Source organism: Penicillium chrysogenum (genome assembly GCF_028827035.1).
Source record: "Penicillium chrysogenum strain IBT 35668 chromosome Unknown utg000002l_segment0_segment0, whole genome shotgun sequence".
Taxonomy (NCBI): Eukaryota; Fungi; Ascomycota; class Eurotiomycetes; order Eurotiales; family Aspergillaceae; genus Penicillium; species Penicillium chrysogenum.
In genome coordinates, this window is record NW_026622750.1 from 4,961,609 (window position 1) to 4,973,691 (window position 12,083).

Consider the following 12,083-nt stretch of genomic DNA (forward strand, 5'->3'; position numbering starts at 1 on the left):
TGATCATAATTGGATACATAGATTAGATCTTCGCAAATTCATTCACCAAAATCGTAAGGTTCAAACCAGAATTTCTTCGTTAGCGACTGCCGTATTCCCAGCCTCTGCCTTGACATTCTGTCAGCTGGTTGAGTCCCTTCGCCGCGATGTTATACAGCATCTGCCAGCGGATTTCAGAGCAAACAGAGACGTGAGTGCTGTGCTGGGATGCTGTCTTGGTGAAATGTTTGTTGTGGTGAGCGTGGTGGTGAATGGTCTGGTGAAGGTGGTCGTCAACGTCTAGACCTTGAAATCGGTCCATGCCACCCCCGGATTATGTAAGTTTCTCTTGGAAGGCGGCATTTTCATCCGCTCCTCCGCCAGATCCATAACGCCGGCAAGAAAATAAAACTCTTCCCTTCGTAATAACAATATCCCGGTGATGCGCCTTTCAGTGGTTTGGCTTGGCACGATTAACTATTACTTGATTCTTGACACCTTGCTTCTTGACAGAAAACGCACCAGACTACCTACCGCCTTCACTTCAGCCATGTTTCGAGGCCCCGACTTCATGACGTACAGTAAGTAATTGTGTAACCATGTGTGAAACTTTAGTGCGCAGCTACACAAAAGTATCAGATCGGTTGGTTTAACTTACCGTACGAGTCCCTTCACATCAGTATGCGCTGTCACTCGAATCATTCGCGCGAGAGGCGATTCAGCTTTCTTTCGTCCACTATCCGCACGGTCGTGCACGCAGCCACGCTTGAGCATCTCGAGTCAAAACTGGGCCCTCTTCACGAGCTTTTGAGTGCAGGGCCCCACGATGATTTTTGGTGGTTGCTCGATGCTTCAAATCCTACCGAAGAGGATGTGGCGGCCCTTTCGGAGGTTTTTGCAATTCATCCGTTAACTGCGGAAGATATGAGACTGAGGGAAACAAATGAAAAGATAGACCTGTATCCAGGCTATGCTTTTCTATCTCTTCGTTTACCCGCAGACTCGTCTAATTTGAGAAAGCCCTCATCGAACCTGTATGCTCTACTATTCAGTCACGGAGCACTAAGCGTCTCGTTTCCTAGAAAAAGGAACTCAACCTTGACGGGCGGATTATGAGGTTAAGAAATCACTCGACTTTGACTGGCCATAGCATGTGTCTGATTCTCATGTGAGCACGCTGATGTCTGTGATTAATATCCCGGAACTAAAGGTTGTTATAGCGACGCCATTATCCGCCCATTTGATTCTTTGATCAGTGACATCCAAGAGGAGATTGAAGCAATAGATGATGTCCCTCTAGCTATTCTCCTCAAGAGATTCGCCACTACTTTCTTCAAGTTTATCAATGCCGCAAGCGGGTTATCAAAACGAGTTCAGGTCTGAAGAGGAAACCCGATATTTTGAACAGTTTTACTTTATGTTGTGACAGATATTCCTCTAAAGGTCCCCCTATCGAGCTCGAATCATGGATAGAAAGCACGCGTTCTCAGATCGCAACGATGCTATCGGAACTATCTCACTTCGAGCAAAGGTTATCACGCGCATCTCTACGCGACAACGGACATATTCTTATGAATCCTCCTCGGACTCCGAATCAGCTTCGTCAGACTGTGATAAAAGCCATTGTCATAAACGCATGTCTTGGGCTTATTGGCAGCATTTCTTATGTTCTTTTTAACTGCCGTGCCCTACGAAGCGATACTGAGCACTTGGGAACCGTCGGCGCGCTCGGTGTGTCGTTTCTCTTGATTCTCATTATCGTAACGGGATTCACAGGGCAAATTTCAATCTGGCTCGGGAACCTACTCCACTCTAGATCAAGTGTATTCCCCAAGACTCAGGCAACCCAAGTCTGTTGCAAGAATTATTTCATCCCATCTAGAGGAAATCCTCTAGCGTAGCTGAGGTATGACAGCTTTGAGGCTCCTCCACGTGATGCTAATTGTATTCGGCTGCTGCACGTGAGACACTAAATGTCTTGGACCTTTTATAAGGGTGTTATTCTCCCCTCTTACGGTAACAATCTGCCTCCTTCATAAGGACAACTCCTCCTATTCATTACTATATCCCACCACATACACGCCTAAGGTCAAGTCTGTTGTAAAAAGCATGACTTCTCATAAGAGGCCAGTCACTCTCTCTTCTGAGGAAAGTTACCTTGACGATCCCTCGGATGAAGACGACGGTGAGTGGGAGATGATCACACAGGACCCAGTCAAGCGAGTTGCGTTTGAAAGAAGTGTCTTGAAGATGAGCTCACCGATCAAAAACGAGTGATTCTATTGCAAGACAATCCTAGCAGCAGAAGTCACTGTCGCTTCTGGGACTGACGCGACTCCCTGAGACTTCTAAAGGTAAGAAAACAATGTTGATTCGAAGTAGCATGAGTAAAAGTGAAACAGGTTCTGACTCAGTAGGCATTCACGGGTCGAAAGAAACAGTCAAAAATAAACAACATCGCCCTCAAATCGTAGCCTCACTATATCCCCTAAGTTGGTTGACCCATCTGCTTCCATCGCCACCTGTTTTAAATTTGAGAAAAATATTGCTCGGATAAGACCAAGGTACAGGTTTGCCGAGCGCTTTGTCCAGAAGATCAAAGACTTCAAGCTCGGTGGTGGTTTCGAGGACGGAGTCACCCACGGACCTGTCATTCACGAGCGCGCACAAGGCCCACGAGTATGTGCAGGATGCTATTGGCAAGGGCGCCGAGATTGTTATCGGTGGCCAGCGGGCTACGGCGCTCGGACCTAACTTCTACCACCCTACTGTTCTTACGGGCATAAGGACATGCTTCTCGCTTCCGCCTTTTCCCCTTCAAGACCGAGAAGGAGGTTGTTGACCTGGCTAACCATGCTGAGGTCGGTCTTGCTCGCTACTTCTTCAGTGGTAATGTTCGTCGCATCTTCCGTGTTGCCGAGGCCCTGGATGTCGGCATGGTTGGTGTCATCACTGGTTTGATTAGTGATGTTGCGTCTCCGTAAGTTTACATCTTCCCGTATTTGTATATCAGGCACTAACGTTTCTATAGATTCGGCGGTGTCAAGCAGAGTGGCTTCGGCCGTGAGGGCAGCAAGTACGGTATTGACGAGTTTATGACTATCAAGAGTATAACTTTTGGTAGCATGAGTCAACCTCTGCAGGAGTAAAAATTAGACAAGAATGATCTATCGAAACAAATCATCTCGTATGGCAAAAGTCTAACTAGCACACATTTACATGAACTTTTTCCTCTTTCACACCCACCATGTCTACCATTAATCATCATGCACAGTGTAGTTGGTTTACGCAAACCAGGTCTTATATAGCTTCTAGTATCGCGGTGATTTCTGTACAAAGCCAATCAACCTTGTATTCCCTCGGTTCGTCGCAGATAGTAGGACGATCACCTGACCGTGAAAACAATCCTAGCGGCAGAAATATCCACCTCAACGCCTTCTATATCCCTTCTCCTATAGCTAATCGGCATCTCTATCATCAGAATAAAAGTCTTTATGACGCATTCAATCCTTCTTTCGTCCATAATACCATGTTCTAATTTGCTCCAATGCGTCCCTCGCACCGTTTCCTCGCCGCGATCTCGCGCAGTCAGCCCTCCAAACTGAAGAAGCCTTCCGTCAGTCTAGACCATGTAAGGAACCCAAGCTTGGTCTGAAGTATATGTACTAAATGACCCATACAGTTTATCCAAAGACAGCGGGTATAATCATTATGGCGGGAAATCATGCGAGCATTAATAAGTGCGTCTACCCCAATTCTGGAGCTATGTATGACGACTAACAGACAATGCTCAGAGGTTCCTCCGTCGTCAACACGGACTGAGTTGCAGAGGTATGCACGCGATGAGTTTGAGCGCCATCGTGGTGTATCGGATATAGTAGGTTTGATGTTCTTGGTTCCATGGGTGGTTCGTATTCGGGAATCCTCGACTGACTTTCTCTTGGTAAAGCGGAGTTTGAGACGATGAGGCGCTATATCGACGAACAGATCACTGGTTGACCTGTGCTGCTAGGTGTTTATGTAAATATATTTTGTATTAAATCAAGTCCGGTTCCATGGAATGTCTCGTATAATTTCAAGAAGAAACTGTGGATAGTGGGGAGTCGACCACCATATTATATCCCCGGACTAATTTGATGGAGTCCAAGTCTTCAATTGCTTCAATCGGGTACAGATATTGTATTTTGATACTATTCCTACTAGGTTGTACCTCCTCTCTATTCACCCCCAGTGATCTAGATCACAATCAACTCGCCAAATACGTAGATATTTCCATTGGAATGATGTCAAAAATCAAGATCTTTATAGTTCAGCCATTAATATGTACATACGTATGGATCTACAAATAAATTATATACAATATTTTGCCACCTCTTCCCCACATATAGTATATTCCAACTTCCAAGATGTCTCACAGATTAACATGACCTGAGGCAACGATTGGAAGGATCCCAGAACCGGATCACGCCAGGTTGCAGCTGGTATGAAGCTTGCTTTTATATTTTCCAATCCAAATCCTGTCCAAATCCTTGAGAGAGTACGTCATCGATTTCGGTTCAGATTCTTTTATATATTTTGGAGCTTCCATCTATTCCATGTATCGAAATTCGAATTTCTACGTGGTAGATTTTTAAAAATCCTCTCATTGACTAAAAGAAAGTAGAAACCGCTCATTATATTCCCAATTACTTTCTATTACTTCTTTTAAATCACCTTCTATCGCGTGACAGAAAATGAAATCCGCATCACCCACCTCCCGCTCCGTCAGCCCCGGGCGGGCCAAACACCTCGAACGAAACCGCATGGCCGCCAACAAATGCCGCGAAAGAAAGAAGCGAGAACACGAACAGATCGAGTGGCGTCTTACCGACGAAACCCAAAAGAAAGATATCCTCCTAGCACAATTGAACTGTCTACGAGAAGAAGTCTGGGATTTGAAAAACCTCATGTTCCAACACGCCGAGTGCCAAGACCAGAAAATCAACCAGCAGCTCGCCAGAATGACCCAGACCGTCCTGCAAAATCCTTCCAACCTGGATGCGAATAATTCCGGCCTGCCTGTCAGCTCATCAAGTTCGTTTTCGAATGGGACGTGGTCCGATGAGTCGGTCGCTGATGATGCCAACCCCAGACCGGGCGCATACAATAACGACTGGACGGGTCTGCCTACGATAGCGAACGACTTTGCACTTTACGAATCTTATGAGCCGAATGGTTTGCCTGACCCGATTTTTGGAAACTTCATTGATGCGGACAATGGATTTACCTAATGTCTAACCTTCTACGGTATTGGGAGGCTATTTTTTTCTTCTTTAGCGATGGGCGCTGTATACTATACTATGTATTAATCTCAGGATCGCAAAACTCGGAGTACTGAAAATCATGGAAACTTTGGTTAGTTATGAATATACGAATCTACGAATCTGCTATGACATTTAAGGAAACCATTTGCGCATGATAATCCAAACAGAATAGGATTCGCAGAAATGAATACCCATGACGTTTGAGGCGCATGCCACACCGTGACCGTTCGTGCAGAAGCCTCGAAAGCATTGAGACCCTCGAACCTGGACTAAGCCATTATTATTCCACTGATGTTCGGGTCACACGGGGTAGACACGCATGTTGATCCACACTATGAAAAGCGAATGGAATGTGTGAGATGGTTCTATCTCCATGCTGGAAATGTACTCCGTACTGGATGTGCTGGGAGATGTGGGGAGCTCCCCAAGCCTCTGATGTCACTACCCGAGGACTTTTTGACGGCATGACGGCATCGAACAGTTGGCTCTATATTCTTTTGGGCTATTTAGTCTTTCTATTTAGTCTTCTATGGAGTCCACTTTCAATTCTTATTTTGGTTCATATTATCCTCACTATGTTTCCTTATACGTTTACCAGACTAATCCCTGTATTATAGCCCTTTATTTATTTCCATATCATCGGCCGATGATGCCCACGCCCTTACTGACGCCTCCCTACGGGGAGCTAATGGCAACTTTCTCCCAAAAATTAGTAATGGGCACAGTATTCGAGACAACTGAACGGTTAGAACAAAGCTGGCAATGCCTTAGTGATGTATGTATACTAAGACTATACGAACCTAGCTATACGGAATGGAAGCCTCTTGGCCTTGGAGTATCTGGGCTTGTCTGGTACTAACCCCTTGAAGCAAACCTATAATCAGTGGATATTAACATTTACCGCCCTTATAGCTCCGCAAGAGATCAACTTACTCATCGGACTGTCGCCGTAAAGAAACTCGTTGAACCTTTCAAGACACCAGCAATTGCACGACACATGTTCCGAGAAATGAAATTACTGAGACAGTTACGACATGAAAATGTGAGCATCCCCAATGACTAGTACAAATAAATATCTTATTGTCTGACAGATCATCAACCTGACGGACATCTTCATTTCTCCCTCGGAAGACATGTACGAAGAGATTCCACGATCTTTACACGGAAGGTACTAATAACCTCAGATACCTCGCGACCGAGCTCATGGCAACCGATCTTAACACAATCCTGAAGGCAAAAAGAGTCGAAGACCAATTCGCCCAATACTTCATGTATCAAATAATGGTCGGTGCCATCTACACCAAAAACACAACAAACACGATCTTCTGACCGACAATTGCAGCGCGGTCTAAAATATCTCCACTCAGCCGGCGTCATCCATCGAGATCTAAAACCGAGCAACATTCTCGTCAACGAGAACTGCGACTTGAAAATATGTGACTTTGGCCTGGCCCGCGTCCAGGAATCCAACATGACCGGCTACGTCTCGACGAGGTACTACCGTGCGCCGGAAATCATGCTCACATGGCGAAAATACAATGAAAACGTCGATATATGGAGTGCTGGGTGTATCTTCGCTGAATTACTCCTGGGCGAGCCGTTGTTCCCCGGAAAGAACCATATCAACCAATTTTGTGTTATCACCGATCTACTTGGTAACCCTCCTGAAGAAGTCATCAAGAATATCACGAACAAAAACGTGAGTGAGATACTCCTGTAATTATATTTCACCCATGAACATAGGTTCGCTGATCACGTTTCTGTTTCCTGCAGACATTGAACTTCATCAATTCACTCCCAAAGCGAAACCGCACGCCAATATCACAGCTCATCCCCAAGGCCAACGCAGAGGGTATGTTTGGCCTACTCCCTAAGACAACAAAATATTAACCAAATCAGCGGCGGCACTGATCGACAGAATGCTTCAATTCGACCCTCAAGTACGAATCTCCGCAACAGAAGCCCTCGCATCCCCATATCTCGCACCATACCACGATCCCAACGACGAACCTGTCGCAACAGAAACCTTCGACTGGGCTTTCCTCGAAGCAGATCTTCCAGCTGATATCTGGAAGACCATCATCCTAGGAGTATATATTGACGCGTCTCCGGACATTCTGCTGACTATCCTAGGTACAGCGAGGTTCTATCATTCCACGCAGAAACAAGCAAAGATGGCCAGAGCGGGCCGATGAAATCAATACGCCAGGTTGATGGAATGGATGTCGGTTGAGTGATATATCTCTCAGGTATCTCGGTTATGTATTTCAGCTTCGTTGGACCTTTTTCTTTAATTAGCCATTTTAATGCTAGAGTAAACTCATGATTATAAAGATCTCAATTTTAATTTACAATTGCTTTTGACAATACTGCAAATTGAGATGTACTGTCGGGGTGGGATGAGGGAGAGAGTAAGAACAGATTATCGTATTAACATTAGGTCGATAACCAGACGATTTCTGGTATTATCAAGATATCCTGGCATATAAACAGAGGTGGTATGTGTTCATCAAATCAACCAAGTGGGTATCGCTTTCATATAGGAAACTCAATCGCGTGCGTATCATAGCTTGCAAGGTGTTGCAAGTGTCGTTGGTACATAAACATATCCTCGGGGTATAGGTACACCCATCTAGACAGCCGAATCCGCAGTGGTATTGGTAGTGTTACCATTGGCATTGACATCAGTAGTAGTCATCTCCGGGGAAGCATCATCGCGATGATTCTTCGCGTCGCGGCGAGAATTTTTCAAATCTATGATGGCAAAGCTTTCGCTTCCAGCATTGTGTATTCGAGAAGGTCCCACTTTTTTCAATAACTGGTCAACTGAATTCTGGGTATCGGACTCGGTCGTTATTGATTCAAAGTCGATCGAGGAGGCAGAATCGATACTCAAGGCTCTGCGTCCAGAGAGACTCGACAAGACTGCATATGACTGTGTTGGCCTTCCAGTCACAAGCTTCGGGCCATTATTCAACACGCTGATATCGAAATGGAACGCGAGTGCCGCTTCTTTCGAGCACTCCAACGGATTCATATGGATATATTCCGCAGTGGACCCGACAAACTTCAAGATAAACGCGGGCGAATCTGATAGTTCCACCAACCACTCAGTTTCCTCCCTACTGAAGCGAAGGAGGGGAAAATCTTGGCTTGTTAGGGCAAAGCTCATGTTTACACTCGAAACGTCGAGTAGAGAGAAAGCGGCTATTCTTGCTGAGCTCCTGGAGGTTTCTCATGTACAGGTCACCTCTTCTCATAAGCCCATCACTCACTCCTAGAGCCGGCATGGATGTTGGAAGGTTTGGTGGCTCGCAACGTAACTGTTGGCATTTTTGGTTTGATTTGATTGATTTGTTTTCCTTTCGGATTCATTGTACCACCATCGTACATCTCGATCGCCAGGATCAGTCTTCGCCAGAGTAATCTAGCGGCCATCCTTCCGGCGTTAGCTGCCCACAGAACTCAGGGTTATAGGCAGATGCTGTCTTATCTAAGGTAGCCACATAGCGATTGCGGCCCTTACGTTTCCCGTGCGTTGCATAGTGTGCTTAAGGTTGTCCCGACGCAAGAAGCTGCGTTGACACCGAGGCACCCAGCAGACATGAGACCTCTCCCCTGAATGGCTTGCCAGGTGACGGTTAAGGGTCTTTCGAAGCTTGAAATGGCTCTTGCATCCCTGAACGCCGCATTTAAACTGCCGTCGAGGAATGTTGGATTGGGAACCTCCGAGGCTCAAATTGGACGGATCCTGCGAGCTATATAGAAAACTGACAGGCTGCTCGAAGGCTTGGCAGGGTCCAGCAACATCATCCTGGCTGTCGTGCCGCAGTGCCTCAAGCGGCCGTGGGTAGGGAGAATTGATGTTCGCTTGGTTTGGGAAAAGGCAAGTTTCTTCGAAACTTGGCACATAGTCAAGGTGCCCAGGAGGTGGTTGACCGGCACTGAGGTAGAGATCCGAGCCAACAGATACGAGGTCGCGATCCACAGTGGATGGAACCTGGATCAATCGAGCAACCTGTTTGTCCATGACAAAGACCATCCCAACTGCCTTCGTGCTTTTGTACCGAGTGAGGCGACGCCTGAGAAATAACTAGGCACCCATGGTTTTGATGAAATTCCATGCCAGGCCACCCGGCAGGGCCAGGAGCATCGTTTGATTTTAGTTGGGCGCGATCATGGAAGAGCATTTGTATGCCAGATCATGTTCATCACATATTTGCGAGGATGGTGTTGTGATTTGTTGTTCCATCTGTGGAATTCCACCCGTAAATAACATATTTGCAGGCATCTTTTGCAGACAGACGAAGAAAGTAACAAGCGGTAAAGTCCTACACAGCACTATAGATGTATTGTCCGGATGCCACGCTTAACTTGTCTGGGTGCAAGCATGGGATGCCGGGTAGAAGTATTCAAGGAGTTATGACTAGCTAGGCGAAAATTGACTCAGTGGTAGCAAATTTTGTGACTTTGGAATTCCCACAGCATCACGCTTTCATCCGATAGAGCGAAAAGAGTAGCCGAGTTCATCTCCCGAGAGAGAACTTGCCACTATCAGGAATTCATCACCAAATGCCCCGAGTCAGAATCAGCCGCGTCAGCGGTAAGTGGGACCCCAAGGGAGATCAGTCGAGCAGAGTATGGAGAATGGCCCCCGTCGCTCGGCCAGACTAGTAGGGCTCATATACCACCAGGCCCTTCTACGTCTGCACTGCCCCGCCGGTCAGCACGACTAGTTTCCACTCGGAGGTGATCTTAGTTTACAGCGGTGTGACGGGAATGAGATATTAGCAAAGCAACTGTTAATCACGCGTGAATACACGTGACCAGACACTCCGTATTCGGATCAGCAACAGAGAGTATAGCCATGATTTAGACCTTGGAGTAAGCTTAGAAATGATATAAATGAAGTTCTGAACGTTCAAACTCGCAGAGCACCAAAACCACGCGACCTTTTCAGCTTTGCAAGTACTAGATGCCAATGCACCCACAAGAACTGTTGGCAGTTTCGCTTAATTTTGGATATTTTTTAGATCGAAACCGTGCGGGTAGATAATAGTACTTTTTGTTCATACCTAACGGTGGTGGCCAAAGAACTGTAGACATGGATTCATCTCAGTGGAGCCGTGTCGCGTCAAGACGGAGATTATTACAGAAGAAAACACATCTCGGGCCGGCGAGGGACTCTGGCAAACTCCTATGCTGGTTAGGTTGACTCCGGGAATCAATATGTTGAACCTGGGAAACTCAAAAGCATTCCTAGGCACTGTCTATCCCCTTGTGAGGGTCTCACATATACATAGAAGTGGATAGTGTTTCGAGATGAATAATCAATATTAAGAACAACTATAGTTGACTCTAGATACAAGACGTAGCGGAGGAAGCAAAAGAAAGGTAGCTTGGGAACCCATATACACCATGTGGGTCCCGCGTAGATCATATCTCCATCCGTTCCGTATGCTTCATGTATATCCCTGACAACATTCGTAGTCGCACTGACGGAGTCGCGTATCAGCAAATACGGGCTCAATGCCGACCCGATCATCCACGCAGCTTTCAGTCCGCCGAAGATGCATTAGAAGCCCTAGAAAAGATTTACGGTGACAAGAACAAGAGGAAAAGGGCCATTAATGAATTGCGCACCCTGCGCATGGGAAGAAGGAGCTTTGATGACTTCTATGCCGACTTTGCCCGCTGCGCTGCGGAAGTTGGATATGCTGAAGATGCTATGATACCATTACTCGAGAACGCAATCTCAAACGAATTAGCACGACAAGTCATCGGGTTGCAGAAACCCGCAGACTTTTACGACCTGGTAGACTTCTATCGAGACGTTGATCATGACATGCGTGATTACGAAAGACGGTTGCCAAGCCGCGTAGTTAGCACCCGAACCAATCCGCAATACGAAAAGTCACGCCTAAGACAGACACCCTTCGGCTCACGATCTGAAGGCTATGTTCCCCGCTCGGTAGATCGTGCCCTGCTTGCCCAGCATGGCCGGTGCTACAAGTGCGGTGAGCACGGACATCGAATCCACGAGTGTGCAAACCCGCAGATGAAGGAGATGCCACGCCTTGCTGGTCGCGGAACAGCGAAAGTAAACAATGCGACGATGGAATCCGACACCGACGATGCAAGCACGGTCGTTGAGGGAAAAGACGTGTCCTAGATCGAAGTCGCGATTTAGGACGGACGAAGTACGAAGTACGATCAATAAGAATCTCCGCTTGCTCTGTGCAGCAGCAGAAAGTGGAACTAGATGGTCATCACCTCATCCTGCCATGCACTCTCCACAAGGGCGGAAAGAATGTGCAGATAGATGCTCTTGTCGATAGCGGGGCAAATGGAATGGCTTTTATTGATCAAACTTTTGCGCAAAAACACGATTTGAAACTGGAACTGTTACGCCACCCGCGACGACTCGAGGTAGTCGACGGAAGACAATCGGTCGCGGGGCGGATCACCCATATGACACGAATACCGATGAACATACAGGGGCATAGAGAGACTCTGCCCTGTTTTGTGACCAAGTTGAGTCAGCAACCGATTGTGCTCGGGATTCCTTGGCTGAAGCTCCACGATGCGACAATTTCATGGAAGAAGAACACGTTGACATTCTATTCTGCACACTGTCACCACCACTGTGGGATGAAGAAAAGTATTGAGATCTGCGGAATCACAAAAGAAAGACCAATGAAGAAACCGACGAAAGACACCGAAAGGAATACGCTCGACATTCGCATTATTGGAGCGTCCCCCTTTCTCTACCTGACAGACAAAGCAAGAAAGAGATCCGAA

General features: G+C 46.7%; 6 protein-coding genes across 6 annotated transcripts; 4 read left to right on the top strand and 2 right to left on the bottom strand.

The window, feature by feature from the left end:
- Positions 1 to 1,644: 1,644 nt before the first annotated feature.
- N7489_005090 (uncharacterized protein) lies at positions 1,645 to 3,128 on the top strand (the record flags this gene model as incomplete). Its single annotated transcript, XM_056710842.1, has 4 exons — positions 1,645 to 1,710; positions 2,669 to 2,749; positions 2,802 to 2,959; positions 3,011 to 3,128. The coding sequence occupies 4 exons, from the start codon at positions 1,645 to 1,647 to the stop codon at positions 3,126 to 3,128; spliced, it is 423 nt and encodes a 140-aa protein (XP_056569263.1).
- Positions 3,129 to 4,712: 1,584 nt separating this feature from the next.
- Positions 4,713 to 5,249, top strand: N7489_005091 (bZIP transcription factor; the record flags this gene model as incomplete). Its single annotated transcript, XM_056710843.1, has 1 exon — positions 4,713 to 5,249. One exon carries the CDS (start codon positions 4,713 to 4,715, stop codon positions 5,247 to 5,249), a length of 537 nt encoding a protein of 178 aa, XP_056569264.1.
- Positions 5,250 to 5,928: 679 nt separating this feature from the next.
- On the top strand, positions 5,929 to 7,477 carry N7489_005092 (uncharacterized protein; the record flags this gene model as incomplete). The annotated part of the gene is made up of 8 exons (XM_056710844.1): positions 5,929 to 6,026; positions 6,087 to 6,134; positions 6,195 to 6,324; positions 6,374 to 6,417; positions 6,467 to 6,566; positions 6,625 to 6,981; positions 7,056 to 7,134; positions 7,182 to 7,477. 8 exons carry the CDS (start codon positions 5,929 to 5,931, stop codon positions 7,475 to 7,477), a joined length of 1,152 nt encoding a protein of 383 aa, XP_056569265.1.
- A 437-nt stretch (positions 7,478 to 7,914) lies between these two features.
- On the bottom strand, positions 7,915 to 8,454 carry N7489_005093 (uncharacterized protein; the record flags this gene model as incomplete). The annotated part of the gene is made up of 1 exon (XM_056710845.1): positions 7,915 to 8,454. The coding sequence occupies one exon, from the start codon at positions 8,452 to 8,454 to the stop codon at positions 7,915 to 7,917; it is 540 nt and encodes a 179-aa protein (XP_056569266.1).
- Positions 8,455 to 8,775: 321 nt separating this feature from the next.
- N7489_005094 (uncharacterized protein) lies at positions 8,776 to 9,312 on the bottom strand (the record flags this gene model as incomplete). Its single annotated transcript, XM_056710846.1, has 1 exon — positions 8,776 to 9,312. One exon carries the CDS (start codon positions 9,310 to 9,312, stop codon positions 8,776 to 8,778), a length of 537 nt encoding a protein of 178 aa, XP_056569267.1.
- A 1,620-nt stretch (positions 9,313 to 10,932) lies between these two features.
- On the top strand, positions 10,933 to 11,454 carry N7489_005095 (uncharacterized protein; the record flags this gene model as incomplete). The annotated part of the gene is made up of 1 exon (XM_056710847.1): positions 10,933 to 11,454. The coding sequence occupies one exon, from the start codon at positions 10,933 to 10,935 to the stop codon at positions 11,452 to 11,454; it is 522 nt and encodes a 173-aa protein (XP_056569268.1).
- Between the last annotated feature and the right edge of the window lie 629 nt (positions 11,455 to 12,083).